The 23,984-nt window shown below is 55.7% G+C and overlaps 1 protein-coding gene across 2 annotated transcripts in view; it reads left to right on the forward strand.

Annotated features, from left to right (window-relative positions):
- The window catches only part of LOC138821254 (nectin-1), a 70,586-nt gene that overhangs the window by 34,306 nt on the left and 12,296 nt on the right, over positions 1-23,984 (forward strand). Inside the window, exons 2-6 of one of the 2 annotated variants that reach the window (XM_070013390.1) lie at positions 7,911-8,261; positions 8,935-9,237; positions 9,528-9,645; positions 11,025-11,176; positions 18,610-22,468. In XM_070013390.1, coding sequence (XP_069869491.1) covers positions 7,911-8,261; positions 8,935-9,237; positions 9,528-9,645; positions 11,025-11,176; positions 18,610-19,157 — 1,472 coding nt within the window. In that variant the 3' untranslated portion in view covers positions 19,158-22,468. Of the gene's footprint in view, positions 1-7,910; positions 8,262-8,934; positions 9,238-9,527; positions 9,646-11,024; positions 11,177-18,609; positions 22,469-23,984 lie in introns of those variants that run through there. The other variant, XM_070013391.1, reaches the window with a different exon arrangement.

A 23,984-nucleotide genomic window follows, 5' to 3' on the forward strand; every position in this document is an offset into this window, starting at 1 on the left:
ATTTTTAGCAGAAGGAAGAAAGAACATGACAAGGAACTGAGAATTGTTCAGTGTAGCAGGAGAGAGAGAAAGTAGGGAGAAGAGGTGGCTGGGGACTACAGAGATCCAAAATAAAGTCCAGACCCAGAAGGACCTTGGACTTGACGTTGGAGACTGCCACAGGAGGATTTGAAATACAAGAAGTTTACACTGGCTGCTGAGCCTCTAAGGGTTGGGGTACTATATCAGAGGGATTGGAGACTTAGCATTGTCCTGCCATAGACTGGTATGAGCTGGCCTGGGCTACACTGGTGCAAAGCGTGGGGAGGGGGGAGGGGTGGGATGTAGGTGTAAGGTTCCCAGGAGTGCCAAGAAAATGAGGGAGTCAGAGATGCAGTAGTTGGAAGGGGCGCAAAGCAGTGGATTGGACTGATAGAGGTGGAGGGGGAGGTCAACAAAACTTATTAAGCAACTCCTATCAGCTGGCTGGGCTGAGCGCTTGACTATAGAAGATCCTGTGAACCCCAGCTCCAGTAAACAAAGGCCAAGAGCCACTGGATCCACACACTCCACTGATGTTGATCCAGGGCAGGGAGCAAAGCTGGGAGGGGGAAGGGGCCTGGCCAGTCAAAGTCCAGAGCACAGCACTCATTTCCAGACAGAAGTAGTGATCGATCGGGCAGTGGGAACCACAACAGCCTCTCCCACTTTTCAGCTGGAGCCCTCCCTTCTCCCACCTGCCCAGAGGAAGAGTGGGTGTGACACAGGATGGGAGGTGTAGAATAGGCAGAGAGGTGCCACCTTGAAGGTTAGAGATGGAGTTGGACAGGGCCAGAAGGGAACCACCATGTAGGCCCCTGGGTGCTGATGGGAAAGCGAAGGGCTGGGTCAGAATCTGCCTGCCAGGGCCCCTGGGAAAGAGCCAAGAGCAGGACATAGGCCTGCAGGATTCGGGCGTCCTCAGCCACTTGCTCTTTGGTGGGAAAAAGCAAGACCCAGCTCCCCCTTCCTCCCCCTTCCCCGCTGATTCATCCCTGTCCCCCAACCTGTCCTTCCAGGTTTCAGGGAGAGATGGGGCCTGTCAGAGCACCCCCATGGCTGCCGCCACCCCAGGGCCCCTGAGCTGCTGGCAGAGCAGGGCCGGCCTGGCCTGTCTGAAAGATCCTGGGATCCAGCTCCTTCTCGGGGCTTTTCCCAGGCTGCCGCACCCCCTCTTCTCCCACGCGCTGTGCTCCCCCGCCCAAGGCGGCGGGCGCCAACTCCACAGCCCATCATTAACCAGCTCTGTGTGGGGACTTGGGGGAGCCTCAGCCAAGAGGAAAACATGGGCAGTTTCTGTGACCCCGGAGGGGGATGGAGGCGCCTGGGCTTGGACAGTAGCAATTAGTCCCCCGACTCTGGGATCATGGGATGTTATCACCACTGCTGCTGAAGGGGGTGTGGAAGGGGGCTCCAGGTGTCCTGGAGCCTCCTCAGAAGGACTGTCCCCAAGAAAAGAATCCTCCAGGGCCCTCCTCCCACCAGCCCCCAGCAGGGCACCAAGATGCTGGGCTAACTCCAGCACAGAGCCAAAGCTCCCACTGGACTCCAGTTGCTGGCCCTGGGGGGCAGACTGGTTACTGGGACAAGAACTGGGTCAGCTGCTTCTCTCTGCCCACTGGCCCCTCTGAGCCCTGTTCCTCTGTCCATTGGGCCCCAGATGTGGAGGAGAGTCTAGAGGCAGATCATATGGCCCAGGACTCCCCTAAACTAATGGGGAACTGTGCCTGGGGCATAGATACAAGACAGGACAAGTTCCAAGGGCTTCAAGAGCCCTGCCCTTGTGGGTTCTTGCAGGCAAAACCTGATCAGGTGCAAGTGACACTGATTGGCAAAGCCTTCTAAGAGGAGACCTCAGAGAGGCGGTTCGCTCCCGGTGTCCCCTCTGCCTTGCCAGTCTCTCCCAGGTGGATCCAGCTTGGGCTTTGGAGGGTGAGAAGCCAGCCAGCCTGGGGAGTGGGCATTTGGGGTAGAGGCTGCACCAGAGGAGGATCCTAAGATGGGGGGGGGAGGCAGGGAGGGGACCCTTTCCCTCTCCATGGATGAGCCATCCTCATTCACACTTAGCTGTTTCTCACCAGAATTCACGTCCTTCCTGCCAATTCCTAGATATGGGGGAGGGGACAGGGAGCGTCCCTGGAAAGCCCTAGAAATGGATCCCTTGGGGGATCCTTGGGGGCCCAGCACCCCACATGGACACACACGCAGAGACTTGCTCTCTCTACAGTGTGCTGCCACTTTTGCTCACTCAGTTGTCAGGAAAAGGGGGGCAAGGTGGTCCACAGAACCCTCAACTCTCCTTCATGTCACCCAGTCCCCCTGCTCAGCTACCCACTCACTTGGGCCCAGCCCCAGCCTGTGTGGTTTACATGAAGGGGTCTGAGGTCTAACAGGGCAAGAAGAGAAACTGCTCCAAGCCCATGTGGGGAAGCGGAGAGTGCCACACCCTCTGTGGGAACTGCGCCTCCCACCTGCAGATTAGCTCTGAGGAGGCAGGGCTGGGCCTGGGGAGCAGGTTTGTCCACCACAACTGAGGAGCCTTTGTGTTTTGTTGCTGAGCTCGGGCTTTTGCAGCTCTGTGACGTTCCGGGGGGCAGGCCCGAACGCCTGCCCTGCTGGTTCAGCACTTCTGGAAAGCCAGGTCACCCAAACTGCCCAGCCCAACGTATCTGTGGGAGAAACTGAGGCACCTAAGCACAGGCCACAGGAACCTGTGTCCCGTACCCTGAGCATGTTAGGGATTGTCAGGGAAAATATAGGCGGAACTTCTGTATCCCCAGGATACAAGAGCCCCTCTGTGTGGGCACAGGTGTTGTGGGCATCTCTCTCTTCATCCTGTTCTATTCAGGGCAACCTTTTGCAGGTACTGTCACCTGGGCTCCCCAAAATTCAGTGCAGGTGGGGTGCCTGCAGATACTGCGGCTGCGTACCGTCACAGGAGTTTGTATTTTTCTGTAGGGGATGTCTGAGGCTCATAAAGTGCATTCTGGGAAGACTTCAGCCAGAGTCAGGTCTGAGTCAGGGTGGGAGAGCACCAGGCCAGAGGCTGCTAGACTTGGAAAGTGACAGGCTGCCTGGTCTATTGAGCTCCCATGTGCTGCCATGTGAGTGGTCCAATTTCCCACCGCCTTGGGGAGGATGGGGAGGAGGTGGTGCTTTCTGTGAGCAGCACCCCTGCCTGGGAACAGAGGGTGGCAGGTGTCCCTCAAGCCCCAGATCTACAAGGGTGAGGTATAGTGCCCTCAATGCAATCCAAGGCCCAGCCTGCTCCTGCCTCCCTCACAGGGGTCTGCCAACTCCTGTGACACAGGACATAGACGCTACACCATCTGGAAATGGACAATAACGAGGTAGAGGTGCAGGTTCTATACTGTTAAGGTGTATGTGTCAGCCAAGAAGGAAAGGATGAGACTTACAAGGGTGTTCCAATAGAGGAATGGTCTCATAGCACCCAGTACAACGGCCAGGGCGGGATTGATGCTCAGTAGATGATGATCACGATCATGATCATGATGGTCATGATGATGATGATGATGGTGGTGGTGGTAGTAGGCATGGTAGCAACATTCATGAAGCATTTGTGTACTGAATGCTGCTTATACTCCTTCGTTTAATTCTCACAACAGTTTTCTGGGGCATATAGTTTTATAGTGTTGATGATAAGAATCCCTGTTTTGGAGACATACGGTTTAGTGCAAACTGAGCCATAGAGAGGTTAAGTCACTGGCCTGGGGCCAGTCTTCTGCAGAGGCAGAAAACAAAACACATGGTGGCTCTTCCTGAGGGGCTGGAGCTCTTCAGAGGGTTGGATCCGTCACCTCCATCCCCAGCTTGAGATGTCATGGCATTGGGACTGCCTGAGGCTGGGCAGTCTCGGTGGACATTACTCCCCCCCATCCAGAGCATCCTTTAATCTTGGACCCTTCGCCGAAGCTTTCCCAGGAAGGCTCAGGATTCCAGCCCCTCCTGTCCCTTCTCAGGGCAACCCCCTGCCCCACCCCTCAGGAGGCCTCCCCGTGTGCCCTTTCAAAGCTAGGAATGCTGTCTCTATTCTGCAACCCTTGACCAGGCCAGGCACCCCTTGGCAGAAGCTTGGGTCTGGGTGAAATAGGGAAGAGCAGGACTTTGAAGAGCCGCCAGCCCTCCCGGGCTGGAAGCTGTCCTCACCTTCGCTGCTCCAAGAGTCCGTCAGGCCCTTCCAGGGCCACCTCCCCGACGCTGCTGATAGTCACCCATGACAGACAAGAGTGAAAGTGAGGGAGCCACCTCCTCAGAGGTCCTGCGGCCCCACCCTGGCCATCACTACCACATTAGGACTGGGGACACACCCATGTACAGTGAGGAGACTGTCCAGCCACAGGGCTGCGGCTGGTAGAGCTCACTGCCTAGGCACCCAGGCCCTTTAGCGCCCTCCCCGGCCCACACAGGGACCTCCCCTCCTGCCCTGGCCTGGCCTGAAGCGTGAGGTCACCTGGGAAGCGGTGGGTGGCTGTCAGTCCGTGGGCCTGGGCCCGTGCCCTGCTGGGCCCCGTGCATGGCAGGGGGAAAGGGAGGAGGCTGTGTCCTTCTGTAGACCCACCACACTTGGTACCAGTCTCAAGATGGCTCTGAGAGCCCTGCCCCCTCCCCCACTCTCACCTAGGGCCCAAGCCCTCCAACTGGCTTTTCCAGTTCCTGGCTTTGTGTGGCGCAAGTTCTCCAATTATGCCCATATTATCTCAGCTACTGGGCAGCCTCCAGCAGGCCTGGGGAGTGGAAGCTGGGGGGGGGGGGCAGACAGGGAGCACCCACTTCTCCTGCCCGAGGATGGGGAGGATCCTCCGGGGCTTAGCTGCTTTCCAGCCAACCAGTCAGCAAGAGTGCTGGACTGTCTGACCCACTGACCTCTCTGTGGGACTGTTTCTCTGGGGTGAGGCCCGGGCTGGGCTGCTGTCAGACAGTTAGAGCCAGGAGAAACTGGGAGCCCAGCTGGCTCCTTTGCAAAAGAAGGAGAAAGGATTCAAAAGGGGAAGTGACTGGCCAAGGTCTCACAGTGACCAGTCAAAGGCACAAGCAGGCAGAGCCCAGCCTCTGACTGTCGGTGGCACTTGTCCCAGTGCCTCTGCTTGAAAGCTATTAGGTACTAAGCACCCACAGAACAGCCCAGGGAGCAGCGGAAGGGATGGGGACACACTGATGGCATAAAACCCTATACAGAACCAGACACCAGTAGTTAACATCTATAATCCTAGCTACCCAGGAGGCTGAGCTCTTAGCAGCCCAGTTCAAAGTCAGCCCAGTCAGGAAAGTCCTTGAGACTCTTTATTTCCAACTTACCACCAAAAAGTCCCATGGCTTAAGTGGTAGAGTGCCAGCCTTGAGCAAACCGAGCTTAGGAACAGCACTTAGACCCTGAGTTTAAACCCTAGTGCTAGCGTTCATATACACACACACACGCACACACACACATAGACTTGTACAGTTTTTCTTCTTTCTCTATTATTTAGTTAGTATTAATGTGCGTTGTTGGGGGACGGTCCTTAGGACCTTTCCACGCATGAGCACCCCCGTCCACCTCACCTTCTCTGTCACGCTCCCCATCCACTTGCCCCTTCTTAGAACATTTCAACATGTTTCATTATTGTATTTTGTGTAGGCACATAAACTACACTGACCTTCTTGGTTCTTTTTCTGCAAGCTCAGCCTGGCAAGATCCTGCCTCGGCCTTCAGAGTGCGGGGATTACGGCATGCACCACCATACCTGGCTGAGCAAGCACTTGTGGAGTTCCTGCTGTGTACTGAGCACTGGGGTTCCATAGTCACCTGTGCTCTGGAGGAGAGGGTGGGGAGCCATGAAAACCTTGACCGTGGGCTTTGGAGCCCACACTGCTCCTGAGTCTCCATCATGCACACGCCCCCACTTCTCACCCTTAGATCTTAGACTCCCCTGGATCCCGTCCCCCTATCTCTGAGTCTGCATTATTGATAGTACTGATGGCCCTCTAATAAACTGACTCTGTGAAGTAAAGCTGCAAGGACATGAGTACACAAATGTGTGTCAAGGATGCAGACTTGACAGGCTAGGGGGCGGAGGGCAGAGCCTAGGGCCGGCGGCGGCCAGGCCAGGATAGATGAGACAGCCAATTGCAAGGGAAAGGATGCTCAACCAAAACAGTCCGGATGTGATCATGTCATCAGTGGGGAGTCAGGAGGGGACTTGTTCATTCCACAACACCCATTGCTCCCTCCTTGCAAATCATTATTATCAGGCCTTCACTTGCAGTTCATCCAAGGAGAACTGTTTGCTAGTAGTAGAGAAAAGTAAACCTGGAAACCTGTCCTGTGGGCCAGGGGCTGGGCTGGACACTGGATACATAAGATACCTAAGCAGATACGTGAGCAGACATAGAAGGTACATAAACATCACTCCAAGGCAGAAAGAGCCGTGCTCGGGTAGCTGGCTGCTTCTGGCTGGGAGGGGGCTACCACAAGCTCCCCACAGGTGGAGAGGGAGAGCGACCCACACAGTTGAAGGAACTCTATGAACAGAAGTTGAGAAGGGTTGTGTGGATGGGTTCTGCACGCCGCTGGCTGTATCTGCCAGGGGCTGGCTGAATTAATTACTCACTGATAGGACCCAAGTACCAATAATAGATCCTGGCATATAGCCACTCAGCAAACAGTTCTGGGGTAATTGGGAGGGAGAGAAGGGAACAGAAAAGAACCATGTTGAGGACAGGTCTGATGTGGTTGAAGAGCCCAGCTTCTGGAAAGGTGTGGACAAAAGGCAACCGCTGTAGATGCCAAAAGCCAAGTTCAGGCATTTAGACCTGATTATAAAGGCATCAGAACCCCAGAGACCCAGCCTTGGGTAGCATTTATGTCCTTCTGCCTGGCCACCAGAAAATGGGCTGACCCAGCACACGAGGGAGCCATGAGGGAGAAGACAGTGCAGCGGCCGTAATGTGGGTCACCGTGAGCCCTCATGCTCCCCCGTGGCTTCCGTCGCATGACGCACTTTCTCCCCTGTGCCTTTGCTTCTCCTAGCAACCCCTTGAGGTAGGGAAGACTGGATTATCCGCCCCATTTATCTGATGAGGGAACTGAGGCCAGGAAAGTAAAGAAGCTCAGAGCTCATGGGCCGGGACTCTTCATTGCAAGCTGAGCATCTGACACTTCCCAAAATGAGGATGTACCGGCTGTGGTGATGGATGTCTGTCATCCCAACACTCAAGAAACTGAGGCAGGAGCTTTAAGGCCAGGCTGAGCTACATAGATAGCAAGATCCTATCTCACAGGGGTGGAGAAGATAGACAGATAGATAGATAGATAGATAGATACATACATACATACATACATACATACACAGGTAGATACAGAGGTACATAGGTAGATAAATAGATACATAGTAGGTAGGTAGGTAGATAGATGGATAGATAGATAGATAGATACATACATACATACATACATACATACATACATACATACATACATACATACATACACAGGTAGATACAGAGGTACATAGGTAGATAAATAGATAGATACATAGTAGGTAGGTAGGTAGATAGATGGATAGATAGATAGATAGATAGATAGATAGATAGATAGATAGATAGATAGCATGCAGAGATAGCAATATGTTACTAAATGGGAAAGGAGTGATAGAGTAATCTGTATGGTGTAATTGTGATTTTGCTCATTTATGTGGAGAGAGAAGATGGATTCTACGGATGTGATGGTGTAATTTTCTTCTCAATAGTTTTCAGTACTGCCCAGAGTGTTTTTATAACAAGTAATTATTTTTATAAGAAGAATTTAAAAATTAACGACTGCTATAAAAGTCACAGGGAGCAAGGGGGACAGGGAGCTGGGACTGGCCCTGACCGTGCCCTGCCTTTCCCCCTGCCAGGCACCCACTCTCAGGTGGTTCAGGTGAACGATTCCATGTATGGCTTCATCGGCACAGACGTGGTACTGCACTGTAGCTTTGCCAACCCGCTGCCCGCTGTGAAGATCACCCAGGTCACGTGGCAGAAGGCCACCAACGGCTCCAAGCAGAATGTGGCCATCTATAATCCAGCCATGGGTGTGTCCGTGCTGCCTCCCTACCGTGAGCGAGTGAAGTTCCTGCGGCCATCCTTCATCGACGGCACCATCCGCCTCTCCCGCCTGGAGCTGGAGGACGAGGGCGTCTACATCTGCGAGTTTGCTACCTTCCCAACCGGCAACCGGGAGAGCCAGCTCAATCTCACTGTGATGGGTAAGCTGGCCGCCCTCCGCGTCTCTCCAGATGCCTGTGCTCTTGGGGGCTTGGCCGTCTCTAATGCTGCCTCCGTGGCCCTGATACCCTCCTTGGGCAAACCTCTAGGCTTCTAGCCAGACTGTCCACAATTTACTAGGGATTAGGCTAGACAAAGCTATGGACAGAATAGAGGATCAGTGGTAGAGCACTGGGTTCCATCCCCACCACCATTTTAAAAAAAAGAAAGAAGGGAGGAGGGTGGGGAAGAAAACCAAATAGAGTCAATATTTAAGTAGGAAGCCTTGCCTCGGGACACTGTGAGTGGCCAGGCTACCTGGCCAGATACCACGACACAAGCCAGGCGCTGGTGGCTCACGCCTGTCATCCTAGCCACTCAGGAGGCTGAGATCTGAGGATCGAGACTCAAAGCCAGTTGTAGCAAGAAAGCCAGTGAGACTGACTGTGATTTTTAAAAAAAACCTGGAAGCAGAGCTGTGGCTCCAGTGGTAGAGCACCGACCGTGAGTGAGAAAGCTCAGGTAGACGCCAGGAAGGCTGACATTGGCCAGTGCAGCAGGGAACACAGGCGTGAGCTGTGCGCAGAGAGGCGGGCGGCCACGGGGAGCTGAGGCAGGGTGGGGGGGACCTCGCTTCCCAGAACTGACCTGCTGCTGCTTTCTGACTCCCCACAGCCAAACCCACCAACTGGATAGAAGGCACCCAGACGGTGCTTCGAGTCCGGAAGGGGCAGGATGACAAGGTCCTGGTGGCCACCTGCACTTCAGCCAATGGGAAGCCTCCTAGCGTGGTGTCCTGGGAAACCCGGCTAAAGGGCGAAGCCGAGTACCAGGAGATCCGAAACCCCAATGGCACCGTGACAGTCATTAGCCGTTACCGCCTCATACCCAGCCGGGAGGCCCACCGGCAGTCCCTGGCCTGCATTGTCAACTACCATCTGGACCGCTTCAAGGAGAGCCTCACTCTCAATGTGCAGTGTGAGCTGGGACTGGGAGCAGGGCGGCTTCTTCCAGCCCCACCCTCCAGGCTCCCTCCTCTTCTGGGGTTCTGGGTTCAAGCCCCAGGACTGGCACCTGCCTCCTCCTTTCCTCCCTCCCATTCCCCTTTGCCATTTCTGCTCTGAGGTCCCACAATGCCACCTCCCTCTCTCTTTCCCAACTGTCCCCATGTCTCTGTTCCTTCCATTCCTTCCCTCTCTGGGGGCCACTCACCCCAGGTCCTGTTCTGCTGACCTCACTTCCTTCCAAAATCATCCTCTGCCCCACAGATGAGCCCGAGGTGACCATCGAGGGGTTTGATGGCAACTGGTACCTGCAGCGGACAGATGTGCGGCTCACGTGCAAAGCTGACGCTAACCCCCCGGCCACGGAGTACCACTGGACCACGTAAGTGCGTGAGGTACTCGCTGCCAGCTCACAGTGAGGTCAGGAGCCTTAGCAGGGAGGCGGGAGACGGTGTTGAGGTTTTTCAGTAAGACGGGAACCTTAAAAGACCTCATATCAGCGCGTGCACGCGCACACACACACACACACACACACACACGCACGCACGCACCTCTATTTGAGTGCCAGGGTCAGTAGGACAAACTATCCTGCCAGTAGGGGCTCCCCTCTCAAGTTGCTTCCCTCCCTGTCACTAAGAAAGAACTTTTGTCATTTTTCCTTTGGTGATTCAGCCTGAGTCACTCCCACCCTGGTATTTATTTTTATCGAGGTGTCCCCGGGGAAGCTGGCATTCTGGAGCATCCCAGATCTTTCCTGCTCCTTCTCTGCAGACTCTTGGAGTGGGCAGTCATGAGCCTAGAATGCCTGTGCCCCTAGAGTACCCACCCCTCACCCTCCTGCCCATTCCTGCCTTCCTGGTCGGGGGCCGGGAACGCAGTGATCCGGATCCCCACCAGCCAGCTCCAAGCATGGCTCCTCCCACCAAGATCTAGAAGAAACAGAGACAGGGGTGGGGGGAGCCAAGAAAGGTCACCCGGGTGGCCAGAGGACAGCAGCACAGAGCAAGTCTACGCCGTCTCAAGAAGCAGGGGACCCTGGTGGGCCCTGTCTGTTCGCCTCCGCTTCTGGGAACAAAACATGCTTCTGAAGGTACAAGTGAGTAGAGGCTACCGGCCAGCAGACCCTGTATGCTGAGAGGCTGCTCTGTTAACTGAGCAATCGCTTTATGGTCCTGGGAATCAAGAGGAAGGAAGGAAGCTGTCTGTGCTCTGCAAACTCCAGGATTCTTCCACCTGAAAAAGTGCTGTGGCGTGCCCAGCAAGAGCACCAGGCCCCGAGTGGCATGGAGCACAACAGCTCCATCTCGTTGTCCCTAATAACTTCTTAAAATGCAGAGGCCCAGGCTTCCCGTCCTGCTTCAGGAGACCCGGGGTCAGGATCAAGGCGTCTCCCGTTGTTACCCAGTACCCAGAAGACTGAGGACCAACAACCAGTAGAAAGAGTACTCTACCGGGAGTCCAGAGACTTGATTAGAGGTCTCATTCTGCTGCTTGCTCGCTAGCTGGGTTCCTTGGCCTGAACTTCAGGTTTTATCTGTTAAGCTTGCTTTGTATACATTTCAGTGACATGATGATCTAGTATGCTGAATAATATAAAACTGCCAAATGCAAGCAGTCCTTATTGATTTCTTTCCTCCTCCTTCTAAGACTGACTACTACCATAGGCACTCAGCAAAAGAGCTAAGAAGTCTTGGAACCAAGCCCCTGGCCCAGAGGTCTAGAAGATTCCTAACCTTACACCTTGTCTCTCCATGCCTACAGGCTGAACGGCTCTCTCCCGAAGGGCGTGGAGGCCCAGAACAGAACCCTCTTCTTCAGGGGACCCATCAGTTACAGTCTGGCAGGGACTTACATCTGTGAGGCCACCAACCCCATCGGTACCCGCTCGGGCCAGGTGGAGGTCAATATCACAGGTAGGAAGCTGCACCTGCTCGGGCTGTCCCGCCCTGGGGTTTCTCTGCTACACACACACACACACACACACACACACACACACACACCACACACACACACACACACACACACACCACACACCACACACACACACACACCTTTCTGCTACACACACACACACCCCTTTAAGCTCTATCATTCTGGAAAGTTTGTGTCTTCTTTGTGTCTTCTGCTTTGCTGGCTTTCCCTGGAGCTCTAGCCATGGGTCTAATTTTGCTTTATTTTTTGCTTTATTTAAGGCTGTATGGAGCAGTTAGGGTGCCCGCTTTCCTGGTCCTAATCAGAGAGGGCCAAGAAGGAGGAGGATGTAGTGTTTGCAGGGATGCTGTTTGCAGGGCGAGCGGAGGGTAGACTTGCCTGGGGATCTTCTGCTGTGGCGTGCGAGCTTAGCAGGGCAGTCTGTACACAGAGCTCATCTTCAACATCTGCAGCTGAAGAAACCCTTTGGGCTGCAAGAGTGAGGCTTGCCTCAGGCAGGGAGACCGGAGCAAGGACACAGCCCAAAGCCAGCAGCAACTGAATTGCTGTTTCCCCCCTGATCTTTGTCAGCATGTGTGATGCTCTCAGGGCAAAGGAACAGCACGACCAACATGTCCCGTGGAGAAGCCCCACGGCAGGCCTTATCTGTAAAGTGGGGATAATGTGGCCTGCTGGCAGGACAGGCTATGTCAGAATGATAAGCAATGTAGGTCAGGTAACCCAGCGAGCACAGATCAGTCTATTCATAAATGGCCAGGGCTCTGTGATTATCGTGATGACCTCTGTCATTATCATGATTAAGGGAAGCATCAAAACAAGGCAACAGAGGAGTCATTGCCATCAGACTTCACAAGGAATGTCACTCCTGGAGCTAATGGCAGGGTGAGAAAGTGACAGAAAGAACCTTCTAGAACAGAAAGTGATACCCTACTGCTGCCAGGTGGACAAGAAGTAACGTAATATGTGCAAAGGGCTTCGGACTTCCAGGAACCTAGGTAGTGATGCCTGGGTTCCCGGGGTCGGGGCTGGAGCCTGGGAGAGGCTACACACACACACACACACACACAGGCCGGAGATCGGGGACTCCCACAGCCTGGCAAACAGAAAGGAGGAGCAGTCACATGGCTTCCTTCTGGAGCAGGTTTGAGCCAAGCTGTGATCCAGGGGCCCCCTGGGGCAGACGGGGAAATGCAGGGTCCCCTTCCATAGGGCGCAGTCAGATGGGGAATGGACAATTCTCAGAGGCAGTGTGGTGTGGGCCAGCATAACCTGGCCTACGTGTTCTCAAGATCAGCTCTGGACTGTGTAGCCCTGAGCAAGTTCTTCACTTCTCTGAGCCTGAGCTTCCGCTTCTGTAATGTGGATGTCATTGTTTTTCATGAATAGAATCTCAAGCTTCTTGTGGCTGGTGATGCCTTCCCTTAAGGGTGGCATGCCCGTGTCATGATGTATGTATCACCTTCTATCCTGGGCTCTCTGGAGAAACTGCTGATTGGAAAATCAAGATAAGCCAAGAAACACAACAGCAGGGTCTTCCCCTGTGTAAGAGCACCAGCCAGAGGCCCTGCTAAGCTATAACGTGTGCCTGTCCCCCAGAAGCTGCGACCAAGAGGATCACAGCTTTTTATCTCCAAAGACTAAGGGGCAGGGTGACAGCCAAGAGTGCAAGGCTCAGATCTGGAGCTGGGCGGAGAGAAAGCCCTGTGGGGATGGGAGACTACTCTCCCATACCTGCTGTGGCATCCGGGGTCAGCTTGGTGCTCCATCTAGGTGGTGGTGTGCTGTCCTGCCTGTGCCGGTCATTACGCTAGTGCTGCATCTGGAGGGCAGATGGACAAGGCCCCCCTGAGAACTGTGGCTAGAAGAGGGACATATCGGGACTCTGCTGTTGACAGCCCCATTAGGCATGCCACTCACCAAATCACTGCCATGCTCCGGAACTCCCAGCCCCCTCTAGAGAACTGCTCCAGGTAACCTGGGCCTTTTCAGGACTGCTTATTGTCATGCTCCCGGTCAATTTCTGAGTAGCAGCCGACCTTAGCACCCTTTATCCCACATGGGAATTCTCGGGGGGGGGGGGTGCCGCGGGGGAGCCACGAGGCTGAGCTGGGCCCTGTGCTCTAAGCCCCACCGGTCCTGAGGCAATGCTTGAGTGAGGCGGATAAGTGGAAATTTAATTTTTCATTCTGGCCATCCGTTCAGGTAATAGCTTTGCCCTGCACACATCTGGAGAGGGGAATGAAGAGCAGCAAGGGCAAGGGCAGGCGCTGTAAGCTGCGGGGCATGCGCAAAGTCACTCGTGTGTGTAGATGCACATGGATAGGGCGACACAGAGGCATAAGTGGAGCCGTGGAGGTCAGGGTGCCAGGCAGGGGGTAGGGAGGGCGTGTGGGAGGCGAGAGGCTGCAGCTCTGGCAGGCACGAAGGAGCAGGACTGCAGAGGGGCTCTGGGTGGCTCTCGGGAAAGCAGCAGGTCTAGCGCACGGGTTAGATTGAGTGCTGGGCACTCAGGAGGCTCTGTGGTGGCACTGGATGCCAGTTAGGGGCTGCTGCAACAAGTCACATCTAGTATAAAACAGTAAGTCCAGGCTGTGTCTGTGGGAGTGGTGAGAACTGAGTGTGTGTGGGAACTTCCATGGCACCAAAAAACCCACCCTTCCCAAGCCCTTGTGCTGAGGAAAGTGGACACACACACACACACACACACACACACACACACACACACACACACACACACACACACACACACACACACACACACACACACACACACACACACACACACACACACACACACACACACACACACACACGTAGAGTTTCTCCACATTGTTCCTCAGGGGCTAATGCCAAGGCTGGAGAAAGGGTTCAGAATGTCACCGTGACCAGCTCAGGACACCAAATGGTGTAGCATCTACTCCCAGGATATTAGGAGGGGCGTAGCCAGACATCTCTGGCAGGGGCCCAGCCTCTTGCCCCTCTTCTAAGAGCAGGTGAGGGAGGCTGCGAGGGGCAAGGCACCAGACCTAACTCCGTTTCTAGTGCAGTCTGGACTCCCTTGGGTATGTGGTCATGGGCTCTACCTAGCAAACCAGGAATTCCATGAATGGTTGGTTTTCAAGGCCTGATGTGCAGGTGTGCACACTCAGGCATGAGTGTGGATATGTGTTTCTGTGAGCGTGTAACTGTGAGCAGGCTTGCCACTGTCTTCAGGTTGAGTGTGCAAATATTGAAGCTGTTGACAAATAAGCAGTGCGTCCAGGAGTCTTAGGAGGCAGCCGAGCCCATGCTTCTGGGAGGACGGAGGCCTCCAGCAAGGCCCCTGGTGGTCAGACCCAATACACAGCTGCAGGATGGCCGGACTTCCCAGAGTGTGACCCCAGGCCTTCCCACTCTCCCTGCAGCCATCTGCACTGCATGCTGGGAGATGTAGTTCTCACCATTTCCCAGCCTGATCTGATGCTGGACAGATGCTAGAGCATTTCCTGTCTGAGGGAGCATCGGGCATTGACTGTGGAAACAATCCAAAACATTTCTGCTTGACCCCCAAACCTCCAGATTCTAGATCCAGACTGTGAACTCTGTCTCTCACTCTACCACAGATGCATCCCCACACAACCCATCCACCTAGGTCAGGGAGCCAGAGCCCCAGAGGAATGCAAAGCCCCACTTGCATGGTTTTGCGGTCCCAGCCTAGCCAGTCTGAGATCTCAGGGGGGAGACAGCAACCCTTCAGAAACAGAGCAAAACTGCCCCTTCTGTAAGAGTGGGAGGGAAGCTGGCTGGGCCCCTGCCAGCCCGCACAAACGACTCCACTGCCGCTCTTCTCTCTCCTCCCAGCTGCGGCCCTTGGGGCTCTGCTCCTGGCACCGAGACAGGAGCTACTGGCTGAATGTGACAGCTGGAGGGACAGAGGGGGAGGGGGAGGATGCTCCACGGCACACAGCCCCTTCCGCCTGCACCCAGATTAGGTCCCCACACCTACCCTTTTCTTCTGTCCTCTCCCGGTGCTGGAAGGTCATCCTAGCCTTCCCTCTGCCTCTTACTCAGGCCTGACCCTAAAGTAGCCAAAAATAAAGTCTCCTTTTGATCCCAGAAGATCCCTAGGGAAGAGTAAACCTCCATAGGCCCTAGGAACAAACAAGTGAAGCAGAAAGCCCAGATCAGGGAGGAAACCGTGTGTGATCTGCTCATGAGCCACCGCTCCACTCCTGTGCCCCACACCAGTGAAATGAGGTCCCCAGGGTGCCCCATGCCTGGTTCAGTTGAGTGTCCCCTGAGCCCGTGTTCGCCCTACACCGGGGCTCACCTCTGAGACAATTTAGTCCTTCATTCGAAAAGAGATTTTTGAACTCCAGCCACATGGGAGCCTTCTAGGTGCTCAGGAATCGATCTGTGGGCAAAAAAGGACCACACCCCTGTCCCGTGAAGTTTTTGTAAAACTTTTTAAGGTAAAATGGAAAAAAAGAACAGAGGAGTGGGGGGGTCTGGGGGGAACAGCAGTGCTGGGAGCAGAGGGCTCACACACGGCAATGTGGGTGGGTGGGCATGGCCTCCACCAGAAGCTGGTGCTTGAGCCCATGGTAGTGTGAACTCAGGATCCAAGATACAGCAAAGGCTCAGAGACAGCTTCTCAAACGTCCGACCTTAAATGTGGGATCTCTGCGATGTCCTGTGAGCAGGAGGGTTGGGCCTCACACTCCCGAAGCTAGAGAACATCCCACCCTACACCTCTTGTAGCCTCCAGTGTGTGCGTGAGAACCTGAGGCTGTATCTAAGCCAACGTTTTCCCGGGTGTTTGGCCTGAAGATTTTGCTGACCGTTGAGCCAATTTTTTCAAGTTTCCTCTGTACAGTTTGGAAACTGTCTGCAAGGCCTTTGTAAGTAAAGTTCTGGAGTCAGGTGAGCGTTGTATACCTGAAATGTTTGGAAAGCCAAGAAGATAAAGATAACTCATGAAACCGAGAGTAGTCTATCATTAAGAAAGACAGCAGACGGCCCAAGGGCAGAGACTCCAAGGAGAGAGCTGGGGCAGAGAGACGGCCCAGCTCTGTGCCGGAGACAGAGCACTCAGGAACGCCAAGGATCCCGGAATCCTCATCTGGTAGGCAAGGGACGTGTGTGAGGAACAGCAGGCAGGTCCCTCCATCCGGGTGCCCTTTGCTTACTGTCTGTGCCAGCGTATTTCCATTTCCCCGCACTCCTGACCACTTCACTGTCAGTTCCGTGGTATCTGCCTACCGCTCTGACTCTAAGCATACCCTTTGGATCCCTCGCGAGGCTGAGTTTCTTAGATACTGTGACCAGCAAAGATAGGCTCAGGATGTGTTTGCTGAGTGTAAAGATGGAAGCAGGTATAGCATTCAGATCTGGAGAGATCTAAAGAGGGAGCAGCAGGTTGGAAGTACAGACTGGAGCAGCCTCTTCCTAGCTGCCCTGCACACCTGAGGCAGAGGCGGCTCACGTCTCAGGGGGTAGCAGGTGCTTGAGGTTCTAGATATGGGTAGTCAATGCGGAGCAGCCCCTCAGTGGCCTGACTGAGGACACAGGGTGACAAATGGGGCTTGTGCTTCTTTCTCCAGCCCCAAGCACAGGAACATCTGGGTGACCTCAGCTCAGCCATGTGATCATGGACAAATGGCCGCCCCTTCTTGGGGCCCCTGTGTTTTCGTTAGCCCTTCAAGAGGCCTTTCCTCTTTCCAAAATCTCCACCCCATAGCCTACAGGCTCACTCAGGGCCGGGCTCCATCGGAAGCAGGGGATGGGCTCCGGGGAGGGACGTGATTCTGATGGGGTGAATCAGGGAGTGAGCTGGCAGCAATGGACTCCCAGGGGTAACAGCATGGGCCAAGACAGACAGACCCTGTACCCTGGCTCTCAGCTTGGCCTTGACCAGGAGTGGGGAGGGAGCGCAGCTAGGGATGGCCCTGCAGGTTTGCTCTAGGCCCACAGTCACGGTCTCTGATGCCACCCTGTGGTAGTGCCAGGAACCACCTCCCTGAGCCTCGACCTGGGACCTCTTGGCCTCTGCCTAGTGTGGCTTGGTTTGACCTCCCCACCCCCGAGGCTCTAGAAGCAAAAGGAAGGAGCAGCATGCATGGCCCAGAGCTCCACAATACTATGGCTTGCTGATGCAAAAGCCACCAGCCCAGCCTCTCCCATCCACGCTCTTCCTTTCCTCTTCCTTTTCTTTTCCTTTCCTTTTTTTTTTTTTTTTTTTAATGCTGTTACTGGGGCTTTAACTCAGGACCTTGTGCTCTTGCTTAACTTTTTCACTCAAGGCTGGCGCTTGACCACACCTTAGAGACCACACCTTCTGGCTTTTTGCTGGAGATTAGTCTCACAGATTTTCCTGCCAAGTCTGCCTTTGAACCTCCTTCCTACCGTCTCAGACTTCTTGAGTAGCTAGGATTACAGGCCTGAGCCACTGGTGCCCAGCTTCTTCGTTTCCATTCATTCCATTGCCTGCTTTTTTGTTTCTGCTCTGTCCTCAGCGTACACATAGCCAAACCAGCGCATTCCTCACACCAGGGCAGGCTGCAGCCCATGCGCATGTGCAGCCTCGGAGACGCAAGTCTTCAGTGCATGCTCGTGCCTGCACTTCCCCTTTGTGCTCAGCCCCGCTGTGAGCCTGCCACCTGCCATGCTGCGTGTCTCATGCCTGCAGCCCAGGCGGGCAGCACCACCACGCCCCCACCGTGCCCTGCAGGCCCAGACCATAGCCAAGAGCCCCAGCCCTGGTTTCTGGCACCTTAAGCAGCTGATTGGCACTCACAGTCAGCCAAAATTTGGCATCTACTGAGCCAAAACTGGGGAACTCATTTTCCTGTGTCCTGGGGAGCAGATTAGATTAGTCATGGATCTCCTAGTCTCGTCTGAGCTTTGAGTCTCAAGGCCATAGTGTTGGGGTACAGTGACCTTTAGGTGTCCAGCAAAGGGACATTGGTGACATTGCACAGGCTTTATTGCAATCACGGTTGCATCATCCATTGGGTGGCCTTGAGCAAGTTATCTAACCTCCGTACGCCTCATCTGCTGCGTGAATCAACTAGAAATGAGTAACAGTCTGCCTGGCATGGCTGCGACAGCGAGTGGTGCCTGGTGTTACGGTCCGGGGACCGTGTGCCTGTCTGCCCCAGCGCATGGGTCGAGTGCACGGCCGCCCTCCAAGAACAGACATGGTGGCAGAGCCTGTGGGTGCCTCTCCCTTCGCCTACCTCGGTTGAGCTTCAGGAGGGCGGGTGCCCAGGGTTTTCTGGAAGCAGAGCTGCTTGAGCCTGGGGTGCAGACATCCTATCCCTAGCCCTGGACCACACCCTGGCCTTTCCTTCCCCTTCCCCCCCCCCCCCCCCCCCGCTGATTCCCGAAGAGCTGATGCTGACACTCTCCCCCGCAATCTCTTTTCCTCACCCAGAATTCCCCTATACCCAATCTCCTCCTGAGCATGGGCTGCGTGCGGGGCCGGTGCCCACGGCCATCATTGGGGGCGTGGCGGGGAGCGTCCTGCTGGTGCTGATTGTGGTCGGCGGGATCGTGGTGTCCCTGCGTCGGCGCCGACACACCTTCAAGGGTGACTACAGCACCAAGAAGCACGTGTACGGCAACGGCTACAGCAAGGCAGGCATCCCTCAGCACCACCCGCCCATGGCGCAGAACCTGCAGTACCCCGACGACTCGGACGACGAGAAGAAGGCCGGCCCGCTGGGCGGGAGCAGCTACGAGGAGGAAGACGAGGAGGAGGGCGGCGGAGGGGGCGAGCGCAAGGTGGGCGCCCCCCACCCTAAGTACGACGAGGATGCTAAGCGGCCCTACTTCACTGTGGACGAAGCCGAGGCCCGACAGGACAGCTATGGGGACCGGACTCTGGGCTACCAGTACGACCCCGAGCAGCTGGACTTGGCTGAGAACATGGTTTCTCAGAACGACGGGTCTTTCATTTCTAAGAAGGAGTGGTACGTGTAGCCCCTACCCCCCCATTTGTGGAGCCTCTGTCTGTGCCCACTTCTCCCCGCCCCTACCCGCACGCCCCCTGTCCACCCCCTACTGCCCGCTCCCCCAGGAGCTCCACAGAGACTCCCCCGCCCCTCTGTCCAAAGCCAGCCTCCACCCTGGGGAGCCAGGGGAGCCCAGGGCAGACCCGCCTTGGCTTTGTTTTTTCTTTCCTCCCTCTCCCAGCCCTTCCCCGTGGTGTTGTGTTCACTGTGGCTTTGGTGTTGCTGTATCTTTCCTTTAACAACCCCACCCGCTACCCACTGTGTAGGGAGCCCCGTTCTTGTCTTGTGTACCTGGGCCTCCCTCCAGGATTTGGGGAGCCTGCCCTGCCCCCACCCCCTAACACTGGAAATTTGTTCGTATTCTCTTCATTGGGGGTGCAGGGCTAACGGGGCTCCAAGAGGAAGAGCCCCCCCACACACACACACCCCTCACTCCTGGATGCTGCTCCTCTTTCCAGACAGAAGAAACCCAACACCCCACCGTAAGCTGACACAGCCAGGGGGTTGGGACCTGGTCTAGACACCCAGCACACCGAAGAGACAGGGGTAGGGAGGCGTCCCACAGCCCCGCAGAGGAGTCTTGTCAAGTGTTCCTACCCAGGGCCTTGGGTGGTATGTTTTCTCGGTGAGGGCGGTCTTACCTTTTTTATTTTCTCCTTGGCCTACGGAGTCAAGCTGACCCAGCTCTGGTGCGCCCCTCCCTGTGCCCCCAGGGTGTGCTCCTCACACCGGGAGACACACTCCGGGGGGACTCACCCCTCCTTCCTGAACACCTCTGCCCACACATGCACAGGGGGGACATGTCCACGCCACTCGGCCTGCCCCAATCTCCCAGGGCTCCTGCACCCTGCCCAGGCTGGACGCTGCCCAGGGCCCACCCCTCCTGCTTTGCCTCTCCCCCTCTCCAGATGAATCCTCATCTGCAAGTTTCTAGGGACAGCTAGGATGAGCCTTCCAGCTGCCGCCACTCTAGGATTGCAGGATGGCCCCAACCTCTCCCTATAGTATAGAAGTTTCTCAGATTCCTCTCTTACCTATCAACTGCCAGCAACACTTAATTCTCTTGGCAATTCAGGGCTGGGGTCTCCGAAGGGAATTCCGTCCAAGAGGTGGAGGCCAAGGATTTCTGTGGAGAAGGAAGCCTTGTGGGAGAAGCTTCGAGGACGGCTGGGTAGACTGGGGAGGACAGGAAGGCCTCGCCGCAGGCCCAGGGCCAGTGCAGAGCCAGGAGCGGCCAGGAGACTGCTGCTGGTCCACTCTCCCTTCCCTGCTCAGCAGCCCCTGGCGCCCGGGCTGGGCGGGAGAGACCTGCGCTGAGTTCAGATTCTCTCCTCAGTGGGACTTCAGGTTCCTCTCGGCCGTCCAGGGCTAGGCTTCCCTTGCTTGCACGGGTGCTGGCCTCTCCCAGCCCTCTCTGTCCCCCAGCTCAAAGTGCCTCAGTTTCTTCACCTGCCTCCCCTCCCAGGTTCCCCGCACTCGACATGGGCATGCCCATCCCCTGGGATGGACGGGCAGGCTCGGAGGGCCCTCGGCCTGCCCATCACAATCTCGGCTAACAGCCCAGGGTGCTGTGTACTGTGGAACGGAAGATGTTGGGGGAAGAGGAGGCAGACCACTCTGTGCCCCAGGGGCACTCACCACCCTGCCATAGGCTTCCCAAGGGAACCTCCAGCCCCCAGCCTCTTCCCCGCCCAGGTGCTGCTATTGAATCCCCACCCCCACCCCCAGCCAGAAGCTCCATCTCTGCCCTGGCCACCCCGCTGGCCCTCGCTGCCGGAGCCCCAGCCCAGGCCGCCCAGTAGCCATGTAGCAGAAGTCTGAAGCCATGCCAGCCCGGGCGCGGCTCTCCCCTCTTGGCATTGGAGGCACTGGATGGGGCAGGATTGGGAGGGAAAATTCAAGGATTTTTAGCCACAAGGCGGAGGGAAGTGGAAGAGCTGGGCTGTTTTCCTCAGCAGTGTTAGCGTCCCCTAGGGCCAAGGTCCCTTCCCACGCCACCTTACTGCCCTCCTTCCTCCTCATGCCACACGGGTCCCACTGCTCTGTCTCCTCCTCCCCAGGAGGCAAGCCCGGGGGTCTGCCTGGTAGAGGCCGTCCCTATCCCTGTGGGACCAGTCACCCCCCCCCCGCCCCGCCCCTCTGTGGTAGACTGAAGAGGCCCTGGGCCCAGCCAAAGCACTGAGTCCCCCATAAAACATCTCCATACCCCCCACAAGCAAAGCACAAATGATGGGGTCCTTGCAGCAGGGGCTGAGAGCCCAGCCCCTGCCTGCTCACCGGGCAGCTGCTGCCTTGGGGTGAGAATGGGCCCAGAGGCACGGGTTAGCGCTCGGGCCGAGGGAGCTGGGGGTTCCTGTGCCCTGTGTCCCTGGGACAGTGGTGGACACAGCCAGCTGCCGGAGGGAGGGCCAGCCCAGCAGAAAGATGAGGACATTTTGCTTCTTCATGCCCCCAGCATGAGCTGAGCTTCCGCTTCGCTGGAAATAAAATAAACCTGGTGTTTACCGTGCCAAGGCCTCCCCAGCTGTCATCCTGCCTCTCGTGGCCCTCCCTGCCCCGGCCGCCCCCCACGGCCCCCGGCCCCCGGTTCCCTACGGATTTTGATATTGTTCTAGTGTGCGACAACCCTCTGTGTCCCCTTTTGCCAGAAGGAGCTGAAAGGCAGCAGCACGGAATCAGTGAACACAAGCTCAGCACACGCGCACATGGGCACACTCACCTCCTGCAGGCACAGACACGTGTGCATGTGCACGCACACTTACACACACACACACACACACACGGCCAGACGGACAGTCAGTGCAGACGCAGCAGAAGAATGGGTGCATCCTGCGGAGCGCCGTTCAGGGGAAGCAATGGTTTCCTAGTGCTTGGTTCCGGGGCAGATTGGCCAGCTGTCCCCCCACGGGCCCCAGTCACTGGTGCAATAACTTACTGCCACCAAGGCAGGAGAATCAGGACTCATGTCAGGTGGATGTGGCGGCTCACCTGAGCCCAGCAGACATCGGTGTTTCCTCTCCTGGAGGAGGGGGGGTGCTTCCAGGCCTTGAGGGGTTGAGCTGGAGACCTCCAAGCCTGACTGCCAACAAAAACCCGCTCCTAGTGAGGGCAGGTGGCTAAAGTCACCCTGGGACCAGAGTTGCCCACAAGGGGAGGGCTGCAGGCCTGGCTGCTGCTGTGAGGATCAGGCTTGTTGGCCAGAAAAGTTGGATCTCTCTCTCTCTCTCTCTCTCTCTCTCTCTCTCTCTCTCTCTCTCTCTCTCTCTCTCTCTCTCTTTTGTATAAATGGAAACAAAATCCAGGAGAAGCTGCCACCCTCATCACCAAGTGTGATTTGCTTCAATTTCTATGTCACCATTTTTGTCTGTGGTCCTGGGGACGGCCCCGCACATTCTCCTGGTTCTGATCCCGGGGTGTTTGCCACACCCCCCTTTTACTTGTATAAAAGAAAAAAAAATGATGGGTTGAAAAATGTACTGAGGAAAAAAAATGTACTTTTTTATAAATAAAATGTTTAAAACAAACCCAACTGCCTCTTATTACCGAGGTAGGGGTGGGGGAATAAAGCTGGAGACGGCTGTGGACAAATGTCCCAATGAATGGGAAGACTGTGGGCTGTGGATGGACCGGGGCTGATGTAGGACCCCTCGGGGAAAGGCGGTCTGACCCTGACACCAGTGACTCACTCCTGCAATCCTAAATACTCGAGAGGCTGAGATCCGAGAAGGAATTGTGGTCCAAAACCAACCTGGGCAGAAAAATCCAGGAGACTCTTATCTCCAATTAACCAGCCAAAAGCCCAAGTGGAGGTGTAGCTCAAGTAGTAGAAAGCCACCCTTGAGTAGAAAAGGCCAAGCAAGAGTGTGAGGACCTTCGTTCAAGCCCTAATACCAGCACAAAACCAAAAACAAGAAAGGAGGCTGAGCATAGCCAGAGAGAGGCCTCCACTGCACACACATCTTTTTCTAAATTGGGGTGATGTGTGGAGGGGCTCCTATTTTATACGTCAGGTAAAGAGTATATTTCTTTTGGGCAGTGTCACCCCTTTACTCTTTGCCAGTTTTTCCCTCTCCCCTGCCACAGTTGTGCAGTGCATTTTCAACATAGTGTCTACTGAGTGTCACAGCTGCATTTGGTCACCCTTTGTCCCTCCATTTCTATGCCCCTCTGTGCCCTTCCTCTTAAATACAGGTAAACAAACAAGACAAAACAAAAACAATAAAAACCACCAAAAAGCAAAAACAGACAACGCTATCTTCACCAACAGCAGCGGGGGCGGGGGGGGGGGAGCATCCTGTTTCCTTTCCTGGAATTTATTTCAATAAATATTACTGTTCAGCGGCATTGTCCTTTGTCCCCAGATCTTGCTTCCTGCCCCTCCCCTGCTCTCCTGTAGTCTCTCTCAAGGTGTCCCGAAGCTCTGCTCGGTTTCCTCCCATGGTTCCTTGGCACAGAAAACCACCCTGCTGGTCACGCCCGCCAGCCCGCCCGCCCGGGTGGAGTCCCAAGGCCAGAGAAAGGCGCCTTATCCTCACATCCATCCTGCCCGGACCATCTCCTGCCAGTCCAAGCCAAACAGCCCCATCTCTCCCCAAGGGCCCGGTTAAGGGTGGGGAGGGGAAGATCCCCGCGTTCCCTGCTTCCCTCCCCCTCCCCATGCCAGCACCATCTGCTTCCCATCTCCTGGACTGGAATGCAGGACAAATTGGACCTGGGTGGGAGGGGTGGGGGGTGAGGGGACTGCCCCACCCCGGGCCCCCTGGCCAGTAGCATCTCTTTTCACTGAAACCCACAC

The sequence above is a fragment of the Dipodomys merriami genome, unplaced genomic scaffold (assembly GCF_024711535.1).
Source record: "Dipodomys merriami isolate MVZ:Mamm:240054 unplaced genomic scaffold, mDipMer1.0.p SCAF_900, whole genome shotgun sequence".
In the NCBI taxonomy this organism is placed as follows: Eukaryota; Metazoa; Chordata; class Mammalia; order Rodentia; family Heteromyidae; genus Dipodomys; species Dipodomys merriami.